At 37.3% G+C, this 19,597-nt stretch overlaps 1 protein-coding gene and 1 long non-coding RNA gene across 2 annotated transcripts in view; one reads left to right on the forward strand and one right to left on the reverse strand.

The window, feature by feature from the left end:
- LOC140510005 (uncharacterized) overlaps positions 1-19,347 on the reverse strand; it is a 71,271-nt gene extending 51,924 nt beyond the window's left edge. The window contains exon 1 of the long non-coding RNA XR_011969037.1: positions 19,160-19,347. This is a non-coding gene — a long non-coding RNA (uncharacterized lncRNA). The remainder of the gene's footprint in view (positions 1-19,159) is intronic.
- Positions 1-19,347, forward strand: part of CPA3 (carboxypeptidase A3) — a 36,057-nt gene extending 16,710 nt beyond the window's left edge. The window contains exons 8-11 of the mRNA XM_072618248.1: positions 3,827-3,917; positions 6,307-6,509; positions 12,416-12,500; positions 19,153-19,347. Coding sequence (XP_072474349.1) covers positions 3,827-3,917; positions 6,307-6,509; positions 12,416-12,500; positions 19,153-19,340 — 567 coding nt within the window. The 3' untranslated portion in view covers positions 19,341-19,347. The remainder of the gene's footprint in view (positions 1-3,826; positions 3,918-6,306; positions 6,510-12,415; positions 12,501-19,152) is intronic.
- Positions 19,348-19,597: the final 250 nt, after the last annotated feature.

Raw genomic sequence — 19,597 nt, forward strand, 5'->3', positions numbered from 1 at the left:
AAACAAACATGGGAGTAAGTGATCAAAGAGCTTAAAAACATTTAAAACCCTCAATTTAAAAACATTGTACTTTAGAGAGATATTTTTAAAAACCACAGGCAATGTATCCCATATATTACAAACCCTTGAGAGACAATGCAAGGTAGGAACTCAGGAGGTATCATTTATTGATGTACCCATGGAAGGGAATTGAAAATATTAGTGATTATTTTTAATTGAGTCTGTGTTGCACTGCGAAATGGGACACCTTTCTATCATCATTATTAGGGAACAAGACTAACATCAGTTATGCTTGTTTTTCTGAATGAAGTTATTACATTTTAAGAGCCCTAATATGAGCTGAGATCTGTGGATCAGAATTTGTAATAATGAGCTGTCATAATGATTAATATAATATGCAGATAAAATATAATGGTAGCCTACCTAGAGAAAACTACATAGACTACTGTCTATAGAAAATGTAGAAAATTAGTACTATCATTTTCTCATGTTAAGAGTTAACAAAAAATGCTTAGGCAGTTTTTAAATAGTATTCTCCCCCAATTTTATGTCATTTGTATAAGCTTTTGAATTTCAGATTCTTCTCTCCCCCTCCATCCCCTCCCCTCTTCCTAAAATGATAGGCAATTTGATACTGGTTATATATGTGCAATTATGTAACACCTATTTCCATATTAGTTACAATTGTGAAGATAAAACAGATCAAAAGAAAAAACATGAAAAAAATAAAGTGGAAAAAGTGTGCTTTGATCTGTAGCAGTTTTTTATCTGGATGTGGATAGTATTTCCATCAGGTATCCTTTGTACTTGTCTTGGAAGATTGTGTTGCTAAGAAGAGCTGAATCATTCATAGTGGATCATGATACAATGTTGCTGATACTATGTACAATGTTTTCCTGGTTCTACTCATTTCACTTTGCATTAGCTCATATGAGTCTTTCCAGGTTTTTCTGAAATCTGCCTGCTCATCATTTCTTATGCAAAAGCAATCCATTACATCCATATACTTGTTCAGTCATTCCCCAATTGGACATGCCCTAAATTTCCAATATTTTGCCACCACAAAAAGGCATGTTATAAATATTGTTGTACATATAGGTCCTTTTCCTTTTTTTATGATCTCTTTGGGATACAGACCTAGTGGTAGTATTGCTGGATTAAAGGATGATGCACAGTTTGTTTGTCCTTTGGGAATAGTTAAAAGTTACTCTTCAGAATGGTTGGATCAGTTCACAACTCCACTAACAGTGCATTGGTGTCTTAATTTTCCCACATTCTCTCCAACATTTATCATTTTCTTTTTATGTCATATTAACCAATATGATAGATGTGAGGTGGTACCTCAGAATTGTTTTGATTTGCATTTCTTTAATCAAAATTATTTAGAGTACTTCTTCATGTGACTATAGATAGCTTTTATCTCTTCACCTGGAAACAGCCTGTTCATATCTTTTTTACCATTTATCAATTGGAAAATAGCTTGTATCTTATAAATTTGACTCAGTTTCCTATATATTTGAGAAATGAGGCCTTTATCAGAGATACTTGCTGTCAAAATTGTTTCCCAGTTCTTCGCTTTTCTTCTAATCTTGGCTGCTTGGTTTTGTTTGTGCAAAAGCTTTTTAATATAAACAAAATTACATATTTTGCATTTCATAATGCTCCCTTTCTCTTCTTTGGTCATGAATTTTTTCCTTCTCCATAGACCTAACAAGTAGACCATTTCTTGCTCTTCTAATTTGCTTATGGTGTCACTCTTTTGTCTAAATTATGTACCCACTTTGACTACATCTTGGGATATGGCATGAGATGTTTGTCTACACCTCGTTTGTGCCTTGTTGTTTTCAAGTTTTCCCAAAAGTTTATGTCAAATAATGAGTTCTAAGACAAGAGGTTGGGGTCTTTGGATTTGTCAAATACTAGGTTACTGAGGTCATGATTATTTGAGATTTTTAAAGTTAATTGATTCAGAATACATTTCTAAAAACGTTCTTCAGATTTCAGTGAGGAAGGTTCAGAGGCAGTATGGGATAGTGGATGGAGCACCAAATGTGGACCTCGAATAAGGCACTCCTGGGTTCAAATACCATGTGAGAAATTTACTAACTAGGCAACCCTCAGCAAGTCAACAAATCTTCCTAAGACTCGGTTCCTTTACCTGTAAAATGGGAATAACTGTATCACCTCCCTAAAAGCATTGTTGTGAAGACTAAACACTTTGCAAACCTAGGTGTCATAGAAATATTAGCTATCCTAATTATAATAGAGAAACAACTTAGGGGAAAAGTAGGTAGAAAGGAAAGTGGGGTGCCAAGTTGTTGTACAGTCAAATAGTCAATATCTTTGCTAGAAACAAATTTTCTCTTTTGAGAGGAAAGACACAAATTTGAAATACCACTAAGAGAGGTGCCATTACACAGTTAGACTATATATTATTATGCACAATTGGGGAAAGAGTTTGGTTATTATTAATGATGAAATACTACAAATGATGGCATTTTTCCAACCAACCAGCAAGCTTTTGTTAACTGCCTACTGGAGGGTAACAAATGTAAAGATGAGACAAAAAATCAATAAACATTTATTAAGCACCTACTATGTGCTCTCAAGCACTGTACTAACCACTGGGGATACAAAAAAAGTTAAAATACAGTTCCTGATCCTAAGGCATGCACAGTCTAATGGGGGAGACAACATGCAAACAACTCTGAACAAACAAATGACCCACAGGATAAATCGTAAATAAGCAACAGAGGAAAGGTGTTAGAATTGAGGGGGATTGGAAAAAACTTCTCTTAGAAGATGAGATTTTAACTGGAACTTGAAGGAAGCCAGAAAGTAGAGATGAGGACAGAGTCTCAGGCATGGTGGACAGTCAGGGAAAATTCCTAGAGTCTAGAAACAGGATTTCTTATTTGAGGAACAACAAGGCAGTCACTTGATCACAGAGTGTGTATTGGGCTACCACTGGGAGTGCTTTTTGGTCTGACACTGGCCAACAATCAACATATCCTTTGGTATTATTTGGCTCAAGAAATTTTCCATGTAAAGAAGCCAACAGAACATGAGAGAGAAGACTTTGAATCAGATAAAATAGCCCAGGTGGAAAACATTTACATTTCCTAGACAGAGACTAGGGTTTGGAGTAATAAAAGGGAGGAGAGGTTATAATTTAGGCATTTAGACATGTTACAGAAGCAGAGCAAGAAGAAAGCATGGCAGTAGAATAGAATGGAAACTGTTGGATTTGGAATCTGAGGAGTTGGGCTCAGATCCTAGATCTTAATCTGTATGGCCTTGAGTAAATTACTGAATTTCTCTGGATTTTCACTTTCTTGTCTGCAAAATGAGGAGGTTAAGACTAAATGGTCTCTAAAGGCCCCTGTCAGATCTAAGCCCATGATCCCATGAGCCCATGAAATTATGACTGTAAGCTAATGGTCAAAGTTTAAAAAAAATGTCATGTATTATATTTATTAGTTCCAAACTAGCTGAATTATTTGTATCCATCCCTATGAAAAGTAACAGTGGAGAATGTATTTTAAAAAATTAACTGGAAGGCAATCGCCATGTAAAGCAATGAGAAATAATTGTAAAGAAACTCAGAATTAAGTATGAAGCATCCACTTAATAAGATACTCCCACATGTAATAGATTGCCTCTAAGGCCATATCAGGTTGGGTTTTTTTCTTTGTGATAACCACACAACACCTGGTAACCAGACAGATTTCAATTCGTCCTGTTGATCCTTTCATAGAGAAGGCAGAACCATCCAATCACTACTGCAGGTTGATCACTTAAGTTCATCCATTGTTTCATTCCACAGGACCGAATGTGGAGGAAAAATAGAGCAAAGACTTCCAACCCCAGGTGCATAGGAATCGACCTCAACAGGAATTTTAACGCCTCATGGCATTGTAAGTAGTAGACAATTTCAAGACAAACTGTAGGACAATGTTGAGGAGCAGAGAGTGAAATTAGTTCTGCCGCTATTCTTATTTTCAAGTCAAAATGTATTGTCTTTCCTGATGACAGAGCATTGTGCTAAGTATTGGATGGGAGAGGGGGTAAGAGAGGCAAAAAAGGTAAACAGGGAAGAGGAGGAAAGGTACTGAGTTCAGAAATACGAACTTTTTGTCCTTGTCTACTGTCTACAGTGTAAGAGAGGAATGAGACACAAGCTCAGATAATTGTATTAAACATATACATAATAAGTGTATTAGATGTATCAAAGACAAAACCCAGAGAAAATCTCATCACCGATACTGGAGGTTGGGCAAGGGGCATTTGGAAATTAAAAATCCAGGAAGGAAATGACAATGAATTGGACTTTAAGCAATGGTAAGGAAATCAACAGACTCAACTAGAGAAGGCTATTCCATATATGGAGGACAGAGGCACAAGAATGAAGAAAACATAGGACCATTTGGTGATGAGGGTACAAAGAATAAAGCAGTTTTACTATTGTATTCTTTTATATAAAACAAAGGAAAATCAGTTCTATTCTAGAGGAGTATTGTGAAGATTATTTAGTTGATTTAGGACTGGTACCATAGTGTTTTGGATAACACTGGGCTTAGAGCAAAGAGAGATCTTGGTTCTAATTCATCTTTTAGCATTTAGTAACTTTATAACCATGAGCAAATCAGGTTACCTCACTGAGCCTCAATTTTCTTATCTGTAAAATGATAATAGCACTTCCTTAAGAGGCTTGTCATGAGGATCAAATGAGGCAATGTTTATGAAGTGTTTTGCAAACCTTAAAGGGTGACATAAAACATCAAGTATTCTTGTGGTCTACCTTTTATTTCTTAGAAATAAAACAAAAATCTCATGTGTGTCCAGATTGAGCATAAATAGTTGTCTGAATGTTCCAGAATATCAGTAATCTGGTATGAGATCTCAGCTCCCTTTTCCTTTCCGGGAGAGAAGTTGGAGAGGTCTAATGGATCCTGCAAGCATCCCTCTTGGGAAAGGTGATGTACCAGCCCCTCTCCAGCTTGCTAACATCCCCAAAGAGATAAGTACTCTTACTGAATAACACAATATACTAGAAATTCAGATTGGCTCCAACCAAATACACCTGGTGTGCTTCTTACTCATTTCCAGTCACAAAATGATATATTTCAAATAAATATTTCCAAGTACTTTTTTTTCTTGATCACCCTGGCTAAATTCTTTTCATCTGAAATTAACCTCATCCATTCTCCATGATGGTAAGCCAGAGCTGCTTGAATAACTGACAGATCTTTTTTAAGTTTGGCTGATCAGAAAAGCATTAAAGTTAGCACACCTAGAATTCAATCATTGGTCAAGAGGCATTTATTAAGCACATGCTATGTGCCAGACACTGGATATACAAAAACATAAGTCAATCTTATTTTCTAAAAGTTTACATTCCATCAGAAGCAGCAGTATATGCAGATAAAAGCATATATGAAACTCATACAAAATATATGCAAGATATATTGAGAGGAAAGCAGTTTGAGTTGTCTGGAAAGGTTTCATGCATTAAGTAACCCTTGAGTTATGTTCTGAAGGAAACAAGGAAGTAAGTGACATGTTAAGAAGTTAATATGAGTTAATTTTAATTAGGAAAGGCTATCATATCTGAAGTTTGTACCTTTTCTGGACACAATTCCCAGGATATTTGAAATGTAGAAAAGATTTTTTTTGCACTAAGAAGGATGATTGCAATCTGATGTATTTAGATGACTTCTAATTTATACAAAATTAGACTCCAGTGATAACTGAGAGCAGAGGTTAGGACCTAGATAGACCGAATGTTAAAAGCATTTAGTAGTCAGTCAGTCAGATAGCATTCATCTATCATGTCCCAGTCACTGAGGATACAAAGGCCAAACTCAAAACAAACAAACAAAAAACATTCCTGCTCTCTAGAAACTCACAGTCTACCAGAGAGACAACAGAAAAATAACTGTGTACAAACAAGATATAGATAGGGGGATAGGGGAAGTCTCAGAGGGAAAGCACTAAAATTAAGGAAGACTGGGAAAGATGTCATACAGAAGGCAGGACTTTGAATGAGACTTGAAAGAAGCCAGAGAAACAGGGAAACTAGGAGGAAGAGCATTCCAGGCAATGAGAGGACAGCTGGTGAAAACGTTCAGTCAGATGGTGTGTTGTGTGTGAGGCCCAGCAAAACCTGCAGTCACTGGATCACAGAGTAAATGGAGGGCAATAAGGTGTAAGAGGATCAGAATGATAGAAAGAAAACTGTGCTGATAGAGGACAGACTACAAATGACCCCCATCCTTTGAGCCTTTTTATTTCTTTTTTTTACAGCTTTGCTTGGATCAAACAACCCTTGCAGTGAAATCTATAAGGGAACGGCACCGGAGTCTGAAAAAGAGACTAAAGCTGTGGTTGACTTCATTCAAAGACACATTTATTCAATTGAAGCCTATGTGTCTGTCCATGCCTACTCCCAGATGCTCATGTTTCCCTATGGCTACACCAAAGTCCCAGTACCGAATGATAAAGAACTGGTAGGTTATTTTTTTTTAAATGATATCTCCAATATGCACACTTCTAACACCAATGTCCTCTGACCCAGTCTTTATTAACAAAGCTTCATAAACAAAGCAACAGTGAAGTTAATGTTTATGACAAAAGAAGGAACCTTATTTTAATTTTCCACCTGACAAAGGTTTATTTAAATGTGAAGTGACCTAGAGAGATACTTACTATAAAATAACACAGAAAGATTCAAGCATTCTCTGAGGTGGAATGGAGTAGAAGCCAATGCAACCAAGCTGACACTTAATTAGATTTATAGTAATGAATCCTAATGGAGCACATTAAAGTTTACAAAGCATTTCACATACATTCACAACACCGAGGTAAATATCAGGAGTGATATCATCCTTATTCTACAGATGAACAAAACGAGACTCTAAGGGGAGACTTACCAGTTGTGTCTGTTATTCAATCATTTCAGTCATGTCTGATTCTTTAGGACCCTATTTGGGGTTTTCTTGGCAAAGATACTGGAATGGTTTGCTATTTCCTTCTCTGGTTCATTTTACAGATGAGGAAATTGAGGCAAACAGGCTTAAGTGACTCGTCCAGAGTCACATGGCTTGGAAGTATCTGAGACCAGATTTGAACTAGGGTTTCCTTCACCTGACTCCAGACCCATCAGATTCCATCCACTGTGCTATATAGCTGCCTCACACTTACCTAGAGTCACAGAGTTAAAGTTCAATCCCAGATCTGAAAACTGGAAGTAAATTTCCTACACTATCTCCTTCAAAGGGTGTTCTGAGGAAAGGACTTTGTAAACTTCAAAGTGATACACAAATATCAGTAATGTCCTTTTGTATTCTTGCAGTCAACTTGAAATGATATATAACCTCTTCTCAAAGAAAAAGCCCTGAAAATCTTTATTCAGATGCCTAGCTAAAGATGGATTACCTTCCCTGAACTAAATACTATTGGTGGTGGTTTTTCATTCTATTTAAACAGATAACATGATAGTAGACAACTTTTTAAAAAATAGCTGACTTGATCATTCTAATGTTAACATATATAAGAATAACAGGTTCTAGAGAAACATGTGTATATATATATATATATCTAGAGGTATATATACATGCATATGCATGTATATATGTTTCTCAATAGCCTGATTCTTGTATATGTGAATGTGAGAATTTACACACATATATTTTCTCATGTGTATATGAGAAACATATACACATATCTGTGTGACATGTATATACATATACATTTGTATTTGTATATATTATGTGATATCATATTAGTATAATGTTTTTCTCTAACACCTGTGATTCTTGTACATGAAAGTTCAAGAATTTATTAAATGAGATATTTTTTGTTTACTTTGATGATATGAGTATGCAAGCATATATATGTGTGCACACATATATTGTGTTACACTGTGCATTGTGTGTGCATAAACGTGTCTGTGTGTATCATATAAATGTGTGTTCTCAAACCTATAAAAATGAACTGTGCATGTACATATTTGCACATATACATACATGTATAACCATATATGCAAACATGTATATATACCACATGTAAATATACATACCATTAAAGTAAACTTTTGAAAAATAACTCATTTAGTAAATTGAAATACTCACAGGTGCTAGAGAAAAACACATATACCCATATAAGAAAAATATACATGAACATACATATAAATTTATATATACTTTTCTAGGATAAGAAATAAAGTCCACAGGGTTCTGTATACCTAATCTCCTTGTGAACCCTTAATGTGTCCCATCCTATCACAACTGGGGTCAAATTCTGCCCACACGTAAAAAGGAGAGATTAAACCAATCATGCCTACTCTAAGGGGATGTTAGTGTCTCCTTGGCACATCAGTCTAAGTGGACAGGAAGATTTCAAGGAGTACATTAAGTCATCTATATAGGAGGAAGGATTTGGGAGAAAAGATAATGAATTCTGTTTTGGACATGGTAAATTTCAGATGTCAATAAGACATCCAATTCAAGATGTCTAAAAGGCAGCTGGAGATGCAAGATCAGAGGTCAGCAGAAAGGTTGGGGCTGGATAAGCAGATTTGAGAATCATCAGCAAAAAAACAGTAATGGCACCCTTGAGAGCAAAATTCAGGTCTAGCCAACTTGAAGACCAGCCCTCTGGGCACTTCACCAGTGGATTCCCTATGAAAGGATCCCCAATAGCCATATATCAACTTAGTTTTCAAATGTAAATACATCTGTAAACATGAGAGTATGAGTAAAGTTATCTGTGTTTTATCCTATGTTTATTTATTTTGTTAGCTATTTCCCAGTTACGTCTCAATCAGACTCAGGCAGCATCGGGAGGTTTGCTGGCCTCGAGTCTCATACCTCTGCCCAACATCACACACTGTCTCACCGTTGTTCCCTCATTCTCTTTCATTATTATCTTACTCAACTCGTATTTTTCAATGACATTTTAAAAAATTCCTGACATAACTCACTATCCGGCTATTATTCTTTTATATTTAATGTTCCAAGGACTATAGCAAATAAATGGAGAAGACTGCTGCTTTTTTGCAGTTAAATGAAAGTATTAGGGCATAAGCTCATGCTTTGAAGACTCCCTGCAAGCATCCTCCAATTCTTGGAGTAGACAGGACATCTGGGATGCTATCACCTCATTCTCTTCCCCCTCTTCTCTGGCCTCCTCTACACAGTGTCTGTGTTTTAAAAGCTTCTGCTTCCTCACAGCTTGGAGACATGAGTACTTGTTATGAGCATCTATTAAAATCGCTGCTCTTACAAAAGGCAGTGGAGCATCGTAGATAAAGAGCCAGCTACAAAGTCAGAAGGTCCTGAGTTCAATGTTACCTCCTAGCTGTCCTAGTTATGTAACCCTTGGCCAGGACTTTCCCCACCCTGAGCTCTGGGAAACTCTAAGAATGTAAGATTTGGAGAAGGTGCTAACCTATGTGGGCACAGGGAGTTCTAAGACGCTGACAGCTCCTTGCATAGACAAAATCGCTGGTTGTGGGCAATGACTCAGTATGTGAAAATCCCCAATTTAGTTGAACTGTTGGGTATATTTTGAGGTGTGTATTTGTAGTATTGGGCAGCCAGGTAGATAGAGTGCTGAGCCTGGACCTGAGTTCAAATTTGGCCTCAGATACTTACTAGCTGTGTGACCCTGGACAAGTCACTTAACCCTGTTTGCTTCAGTTCTTTATCTATAAAATGAGCTGGAGAAGAAAATGACTGTATTAAGAAGGAAATATCTGTGCTAAGAAAGCCTGAAAAGAGGCCACAAAAAGTTGGACATGATTGAAAACAAAAAGTGGTGCAGTGGATAGATTTCTGGGTCTGGAGTCAGGAAGACTCATTTTTCTGAGTTCAAATCTGGCCTCAGACACTTGCTAGCTTTGTGACCCTGGGCAAGTTACTTCACCCTGTTTGCCTCAGTTTCCTCATCTGTAAAATGAGCTGGAGAAGGAAATGGCAAATCACTCCAATATCTTTGCCAAATAAACCCCAAATGGGGTCAGGAAGAGTCAGACATGACTGGCACATAATTTATAGTATGGCAATTTATCATGTTAGATTGTGAAAATACAGTGATGCATAATTCTAGCCCCAGCCACCAGTTCTAGCTCACATGTTGCTAGGTGTTCAGTAGGTGCTAAAATTGTACAGTCTACAATTAATGCTATCATTATTATATGCACTAGACCACTTCTGGTCAAGGAAATTGGCAATATTAAATTCATAGCAACATATGTGAAAAGACCCTTTTCTCTGTCAGAGGACCTGTATACAATTCTTACCTCTGATTCTTATTAGCTGTGTGACCTTCAGAAAGTCATTTAGCTTTTCTAGGCCTCAGTTTCCTCATCTGTAGAATAAGGACATTGTCTTTGATGGTCACTGAAACTCCTTCCAGCTCTAAATCCATGATTATGAAAAAGATTTATCCAACTAATAGAGCTGGAACTTCATTCAAAAGGAGACTACTGGTGGGAAAAAAGATGTGCATATACACATACCCAAAATACTCTTGGCAAAATCAAAGCACTTACAGAGATCTTTGTACAGTAATTGACTGGGGGAAAATACAGTAACTTGTCCTGTTGACTATGTACAAACATACTGTCATACATAAAAAACCTAAGAAAGCTCCTGAAGGTGAGAGTAACAGTATTCTGCACTGCTCCTTTCCAGTAATGAGTCACATCTCACAGATGCTGCTCTCTTGAAGCATTTACAAATAGGATGAAACTCATTCCTCTGAGGGAGAAGCAGTGGTAGTGTTAGTTCATAATAGTAATGTGAAAGAAGCACCCATGACATCAGTTCCATAACTACAGGACACTTTGATAGATGGCAAAAAGTAGCAGATGTTGAAGGATTGACAAGAAAACAAGAGGGACAAAAAGGTAGGAAGAAAGAATTCCTTCATCCCACCTACTTTGGGCCCATAGTTAGAGAAAAGCAGCATCTCTGGGGTTCAGAAGGCTCTGAAGATGTAAGAAAGATTAAGCAAGGAAGACTGCACTGGGTGAGAACAAGGAACACCTTTACGTTGGGTGTACCCCCGTCCTTGGATTGCACTCCCTCCCCACCTCTGCCTCTTGGCATACTTGGTTTCCTCCAAGACTCAGCTCAAATCATCTTCTTGAAATCTTTCTTGATCTTCTCTATTTGGGAACTCCAACATATGTGATTAAGGCAGTATGGCACAATAGAAAGGGTATTGGGGTCAAGAGAACAATGTTCACAATGTCACAATAATATAATTGATAACTACACAAAAAGGAGTTGAACTCTGATGAACTGTAGTGAATAATCACAGTCTGAGTGCTCTCTGGAGAGGTAAGGAACAACAGATGTGAAATATGGCGCACATTGTTAAACATTGTCACGCTGTGTCAGTTGGCTTTGCTTAAATGTTCTTTGTTCAAGGAAAGGTTCAATGACTAGGGAGGGACGGGGTTAAGGGGGGGACTGTTAATGCCCTCTCTCCTAAAACTACCTTGTATTCATTCTTCACATTTGTATGTAAGGAGCTGACCCTTGACTATTCCCTTGACTAGGGCGTGTCTGCTTCTGAGAAAAGTAGTTGTTAAGTCTGCCCTGATAGCTCACTTGTGTGGGGCATAATTCTGCTCAGAGCTTCTAAGTTACTGAGTTAAGTCTCATTCAGCATTCTGAAATAGCATCTGCTATGTGTGTAAGACAAACTAGAGAATATTGGAGAACACAGTTTATTTCAGTGATTTGCATATGAAAAATCTAAGAATTGTACAACTTTTCAGTGAATAACTTAGGAAATAGGAACACCAGAACTGTTCTACGATTCTGTCCTATGATTACAGGACAAATGTAATTTATCCAATTATAGACAGAAGATAAGAATTTGATTTGTAACAATAAAGTGTTAGAAGGGAAAGGACAGATCTCAGAGGCATGCTGAAGACCCCAATTCTCTCTTTCTCTCTTTCCTGTCATTTGTTTCTATGAAGACTGGTTGGCCAATAAGAAGCTGGAATATTCTTTATTGCCATCCGCTGCTAAGAAGGATGACGATATTCTCCTCTCTATTATGACTTGCTGCAACAAAGAAAGGAGGAGAAAAGAAACATTCTACTCCCATTATAAATTACTATTGAAAAGAAGAAATGAAATAAGATACTTCTCTGCATTGCCTCCTGACATGACTGAGAGGTGGAGAAGAGAGAAGTTAATGTGGGTGAAATTAATAAATAGAAATCATTTGATACTTTGGTTGTGTTAGCATTGTGCTATTGGAAAATATTCTAGGTGAATCTCCACTGTGTCAAATCACCTGTTAAGAGTTTTTTTCACTGAATTGATCAGCTGTTTGGATGCTAAGTAAAAACAGACTTAATCTTCCATTTTCTCTTTTCTTTTTCCTCCAGCATAAAATTTCCAGAATTGCCACAGAAGCTTTAGCAACTCGATATGAAACACAATATGTCTATGGACCCATTGCAACAACAATTTGTGAGTCATTTTGTTTTGTTAATAAGTGGGCATGTGAGAGGTAGCATGGCATAGTGGGTAGAGAGTTGGTCTTTTGGTCGGAAATGCCTGGATTCAAGTCCTGTCATACTGTGTGACCCTAGACAAGTCACTTATCTTCTCCATGCCTTAGGTGCCAACCTACATTGGTAGAGATAGTTTCCTCATGTTGGAGTTTCCTATAACAATGAAATCACAGGTCCGGTCTCTACCCATCTGTGGACATAAATCGTTGTATTTCAATGTTTGTGTTACAGTATCTATGTAAACAGGAAATTCTGTCTCTAGTTGATAATCCAAGATTAACTCCAAGAAGAACAGAAACCACAGGAATACAGATTTTTAGAACCAGAAGTTGACCTTAGAGGCCACCTAGTCCAATTCCTTCATTTTACAGATGAGGAAACTGAGGCACAAAGTATTAAAGTGACTTGCCCAGAGTCATATTGTAGTAAGTGTTTAAAGAGGGCAATAAAGTTAGATTTTTTCTGACTCCAAGTTCAAAGCCTTATGTGCCTATTTTCTAACTAAGCACTATTAAGTGCCTATTATATGCCAGGCACTGTTAGGATATGGGGATACAAAAGCAAAAATTAAATAGTCACTGCCCTTAAGGAACCTACATTCTATAGGAGAGTCAACATAGAAAACATGATTCCATTATGAACACTATTGCCTGGAAATGCAAATTCTTGGTAGATAGGAGGTACAGTGGATGCCCAGAAGTGGAAGTCAATAGTGGAAGACAGAAAGATCTAAATTCAGATCCTACCTCAGACACTTGCTAGCTGTGTGAACCTAAGTATTTTTTCCTGTCACAGCTTCAGTCTCCTCATTTGTAGAGTGGAAATAATAACACCTACTTCACAGGGGTTTTTTGAAGATCAAATGATATAGCATAGGGAAACCAATCTGCAAGCCTTAAAGTGCCATAAAAAATTAATTTTTACAAATACAAAGACATATGTGGGGTACAAGGAGAAGATAAGTGAGAATGAAAAGAAACCTTAGTCTTAGAGGAACCAGAGAACCACCTAGGGTAATGACCCAGGGACCCTACTGGGAAATACACTGGTTTGTATCATAGGGTCCAGATTTTGAGAAGGAGACTTAGAGATGATGCAAAACATAAGGTTATATAACATGCTCTGGGCTATTCAGATAGATAGTAATGGAAGTAGTGAAGGTCTTTAACAGGTCTCAATCCCGAGGGCCATCTCCAGTTGTCCTGATCTATGTCTAGCCACTGGATCCAGATGACTCTGGGGGAGATGGTGAGGCCATTGACTTCACACAGCTTTCCCTCACTTAAATCCAATTCACTTGCTATCATGGCATCACCTTCCTGATGTTATGAACTCCTTTGTGAATGAAGGTTGAACAACAACAACTGAAGTTGTGTTTTCTCCCAGATCTCCCCAACTCTAATCCAGTAGTCTAACCATTATAACACCCTGATAAATCAGACAAGTAGCATATTAAGATCATACCATGTGCCAGTTATTCTACTAAGCATTATACCATATGAGTTAGGGACTCAAGAGTCTTTATATTTCCCCTCCCAAACTGACTCATGACCCAGGGTGAAACTAAACCCACAGATACAGGTAAAGTGGACCAAAGGAAGATCTCATATAGAGATAAAGTCTTGCTCATGAAGTTGACACTACTCAATGTGTAACCTTGGCTTACTGGGATACCACACTACGATGCCAGGTATGAAAGGCCCAACATTCTTCTAAGTTTTATGCCTTGCCGATGAAAGATATATCACTAATAGTCTTATTGTCACTTAAGGTATCATCAAATTTAGAGTTATAAAGAACCTTGAAGAGCAGCTATTCCAAGGGTTCTTAACCTAGAATCCACAGATTTCAAGAGGGACCATAAATCTGAATGGGAAAAGTTACTTTTAAAATTATTTTCATTTTTAAAATTATTTCTTTTAATATTATTTTAGTATTTTAATTTTTAAAAAATTTAAAATTATTTTATGATTGTCTTCATATAATTGGTTTCCTTTGTAATCTTATGTATTTTACTCAGTGCATTTAAAAAGGAGTTCATGAGCTTCACCAGAATGCCATGGTCAGCGTTGGGGTGAGGAGAATGATATGCCCTCCCAAAGAAAAAGGTTAAGAACACTTAAATTAATAAAATCACTAAAAGCCAGGGAAGTAAAGTGATTTTCCCAAGGTTATACATTTATTTAATGATGGAACTAGGATTTAAATATATTGCACTAAAAACCATCAGATCAATAGACTAGGTTTTTCTGGAGATCTGTTCTCAATATGCTCCTATATTTATCTATTTAACTTCTCTCCCTGATGATTCAGAATCTCAAAAAAGAGGTTTCTAAAAAGCAATAAGTAGATTTCCAATCAAATAAGCATAAATACAATAATAAGTTATTACTGGGCAAATAGTTTTTTGATTTGGTAATAGCTCCTAATAAAAAAAGATCCTTAAATAAGAACACCATTAAATTTAAAATGTACCCAATCAATGGTGTCCTACTCTCTACAAATGTTTGAGAATAAGCAGGCACTCTCTCATTACAAATTTACAAATGTAATAGGAAGAGCGCCACATTTGGAAATCATAAGACCCAGGTTCACATTCCATATCCACTGCTTGCCCTTTTGGCTCTGGGCAAGTCACAACTTCCCTGGTCCTTCACTGATCATTGATAAGTATCTGTATTGTCTTCCCCATTCAATTGTGAGTTCCTTGAGGGCAGGGACTATCTTTTCTTCCTCTCGTATCCCTATCCCTAGTTTTTAGCCCATTGTTTGATATTTAGTTCTTGCTTAATAAATGTTTATTGATTAACCAATCTTTTTTCCTCTTCTGGAAATGAGGAGTTGGACCAGATAACCTCTAAGGACCCCTCCACTATCCTTTCTGTGCTGCTGTCGTCCATGAAAGGCCAATCAATTGATGGACTTTAGTAGCACTAGAATGTGTGACTTTGTTGATGAGGAGGCAAACACATAGGTAGATAAAGGAGAAGCTGCAGGTTACATTCCTCCTATTCTATCTGGAACGATGCATATTTTCTGTAGCTGCCTCTCTAGTCTGCCCTTGTTTTCAGCCTTCATGGTTTTTCTTTGCAAATTAAGGTTTGGAAAAATGTAACAATTGCCACTGTGTATCATAAAAGGTGAGAGATTACTCTCAGCTCCACTGCATTATTAGGGGAAAATTGCCACAAATGACTGCCTACCATTAATGTATATCTTCTCCATCTAGTACTATTAATCCAAATGGAAAATTTCACAAAATGGAAGTTATTCCTTGTGGAATAAAGATGCTCTCTATATTCCTTGGAAATCCCAACAGTTTTTAGAAATTAGTGGTTAAGGCCAACTGGGACCACCATGAAAGAAACTGGCCAAGGTTTTCCAAAAAAGATACCCACCCACACACCACTACTCAAGCCATCTTAACATCCATAGCCTGGATGAGTAATGACGTAGGACAGAAGTCATAGGCATTTGTACATATGTCACTTAGCCTTTGTGACCATCATTTCATCAGTGGTCCCTACTTTATAGGGCTGTTGTGATTACATGTAATGAAACATGTAAGGCACTTAGTTAACCCTCAAGTTCTATGTAGATGTCAGCTACTCTACTATCAGTCTATGTCAAACTTGTAGGACCTGAAAGGAAGAGGGAGAAGAATAATCAATTATGTAGAGCCTACTATGTGCTAAGCACTGTGCTAAGTGTTTTCACAAAGATTATCTCATTTGAGCTTCACCACAGCCTTGCAACATAGGTGCTATTATTATCCTCATTTTATAGTTGAGGAAAATAAGGTCAAATGACTTACCCAGAGTCAAAAAGCTAGTTAATATCTGAGATTACATTTGAACTCAGGTCTTTCTGATTCCAGGTCCACTGCTCTACCTACTGCATGTACCAGCTGCCTGAATGAGAATTATAGAGGCTAAGAGTATCTAGGTAGAGTACAATCTGCAAAGTGGGAAAGCTGATGAGAAAGAATGGCCAGAGGGAGTTAGTGAAGAATTTCAAAAGACAGAGGGAAATATAAATTCAAGAATTATGGAATGTACATCATAGCTTCCCTGAAGGAGTGAAGTGCAGAGTACCCTAAAAGTCATAATGGATTTTTAATCCATTTAAGAGTCGAACAGCACTAAGACTTTTCAGTCACCAGTCGTATGATTCTTGTTATAAATCAGATAATATCCATCAAGGGGCTACAAATCAGCAGACTTTGTATGTGCGGACACTTTACTTTTTTATCCTCCTCAACACCAAACATTTATTGGGAGTTCAATCTTTAGCTTCTTTTCCTTGCCTCAGGCCTTGTTTATTTAATGATTTTCTTTGAAGGCTGTTCCTATCTTCAAAGGGTATTTGTGGAGTTTGATGGATTGTGTTTTGGAAGCCAAGCTCCTAAGGAACACAGTTAAATAAATAGATTATTGGATTGATCATAAGGGAGATGAGGGGTTATATGCTTCCTTGGTTTAACTGATTTTATACATTTGATCTTTTATCCATAAAGATATTTTCTCTCAGATCTTAACCTTAAATTAATCTTAGTAGATTCTCTCTCTCTCTCTCTCTCTCTCTCTCTCTCTCTCTCTCTCTCTCTCCCTCTCTCCCTCTCTCCCTCTCTGCCTCCCTCCCTCCCTCCCCATATGTATGTGCATATTCAAGGAAAATGAGGTTAAGTAACTTGCTCTGGGTCATTAATAAATGGTATATATGACTTCATTGATGTACATCCCATAATTCTTGAATAAATATTTCCCTGTGTCCTCTAAAACTGCTTCATTTGCTCCCTCTTCTCATCCTTTCTCATCAGCTTCCCATTATGCACATCGTACTCTACCTAGACCCTCTCAGCCCTCTATGATTCTTGCTCAGGCAGCTAGTGGATTCAATGGGTAGAGTCCTGGACCTGAAGTCAGGAATGCCCAGCATCATATATTATGACTTAGGTATGCCCAGGGTTGTGTGTGTGTGTGTTTTAATGACTCCAGTGAAGGCAATGTGCCCCAGTACCAACAGTGGTGAATGCAGAAACAAAGAACCTGGGTCTAAATTCCTCCTGAATTACTGGTTGGGAGACCCCAGACAAATCACTTCATCCCTCAGTTTTACTAGCTATAAAATGAGGGAGCTGGGTCAAATGGCCTTTAAAGATCCTTCATCCACAAAAATCTATGATCCCATGAAATCTTTGTGATCTAAGTGAATGGTCTCTACAAATTATCTCTAACCAGTTTTGTTTTGTTTTGTTTTATCCTTAGTTCAAATTCAGCCTCAGACATTTACTAGCTGTGTGATCTTGGGCAAGTCACTTAACTTCTGTCTGCCTCAGTTTCCTCAACCATAAAATAGGGATAATAATGATATCTATCTCCTAGCGTTGTTGTAAGGACCAAATGAAGCAATATTTGTAAAAAGTACTTAGCACTGGATAGAGAATCGGATCTGGAATCAGAAGGACCTGAGTTCAAATATGACCTCAGATACTTAACTAGCTATGTGAACATGGGTGAGACCCTTAACCCCCACTGCTTCAAAAACAACAAAAACAATGTACTTAGCACAGAGCCTGGCACATAGCTGACAAACGATGCTTGCTGGCTTCCCCTTTTATATTTTCTCTTAACCCCCTTATGCCGGCAAACAATTTTGATCAGTTTTTGTTGTTGTCATTGAGTTGTGTCCAATACCTCATGACCCCATTTGGGGTTTTCTTGAGAGATACTGAAGTGATTTGCCATTTCCTTCTCCAGATCATTTTACAGATGAGAAAACTGAGGAAAACAAGGTTAAGTGACTTGCCCTGGGTCACATAGATAGTAAGTGTCTGAGGTCAGATTTGAACTCAGGAAAATGAGTCTTTCTGACTCCAGGTCCAGCACTCTGTGCACTATGGCATCACCTAGCTGCCTATAAACTGACCAGCTTTTAACCCCTAGTGTATATCAATCCCCATTCACTTCTACACTCATAAACTACTTCCCTTTCTTATCCGTCTAACATAGGCTCAGGGAATATGCATTTATTTTAATATTGGTGTAGATTAAATATTTAAAAATTATGGTTTCTTCAATGTCAGTCAACACATGTGTGTGTGTCTGTGTATACACATGACTGTGTAGAAAGGAGTCAAAGCCACATATCAAGAATGTCTAAAAGGTTGTCCTATTTGTATTACTTGAGGCACTAAAAGTATATCTTGCCTGTTGTTACCAATTGGTTCTGCCTAAACAAGATACTGGGCAAAATAACCTTACAGAGACTATCCAAAGCATCTAGTTAGACCATCCATTATACCTCAACACTTCAGTTGCCTGATCAATGCTACTATTACTCCAGTATTTGGGGATGGTAAGGTAGAGTTTGGTTATCATATACTAATAACATTGCTTAGATAACATGTGGGGTATACCAGCATTCTCCATCATTAATGTAGTGAATAACATATATATACACAAACATGGATATACATATGTGTGTATATGTGTATACACACAAATATATTATATATATATTTTTAATATCTAACTTTGCTCCAGTAAATGTCCTCTTTGGGAAAAAATATTAATAATCCCCTCTAATGTAATGCTTATATTTTACAGATCCAACCTCAGGCTCATCTGTAGACTGGGCTTATGACATGGGCATCATGCGTTCATTTGCTTTCGAGCTCCGAGATAGAGGAAGATTTGGTTTCCTCCTCCCAGAGTCTCAGATAAAGGCAACCTGTAAAGAGACCATGTTGGCTATCAAATCTATTGCCAAGTATATCCTCAAGAATCCTTTGTAAAGATTTTTTCCATTCTATAATAAGCCCAATTAATTCCCCTTTCATTCTAATGGATATATGTAACTTCCATAGTATTCCCAGTTAGCTCCTGATGGATTATCTTCATTGCTTGAAGAATTCTCATCCTCAAGTCTTAATAACTCCATTCAAGTAATTCCTTTATGCATTCTCTCACTAACCCAGTTAGCTTTTGCTTGCCATAGTACATAGTACAGAGATGAATCAAGAAAAACAAAGGTCCTTTGATCCCTTTCCCT

The sequence above is a fragment of the Notamacropus eugenii genome, chromosome 6 (assembly GCF_028372415.1).
Source record: "Notamacropus eugenii isolate mMacEug1 chromosome 6, mMacEug1.pri_v2, whole genome shotgun sequence".
NCBI classification, from domain to species: domain Eukaryota; kingdom Metazoa; phylum Chordata; class Mammalia; order Diprotodontia; family Macropodidae; genus Notamacropus; species Notamacropus eugenii.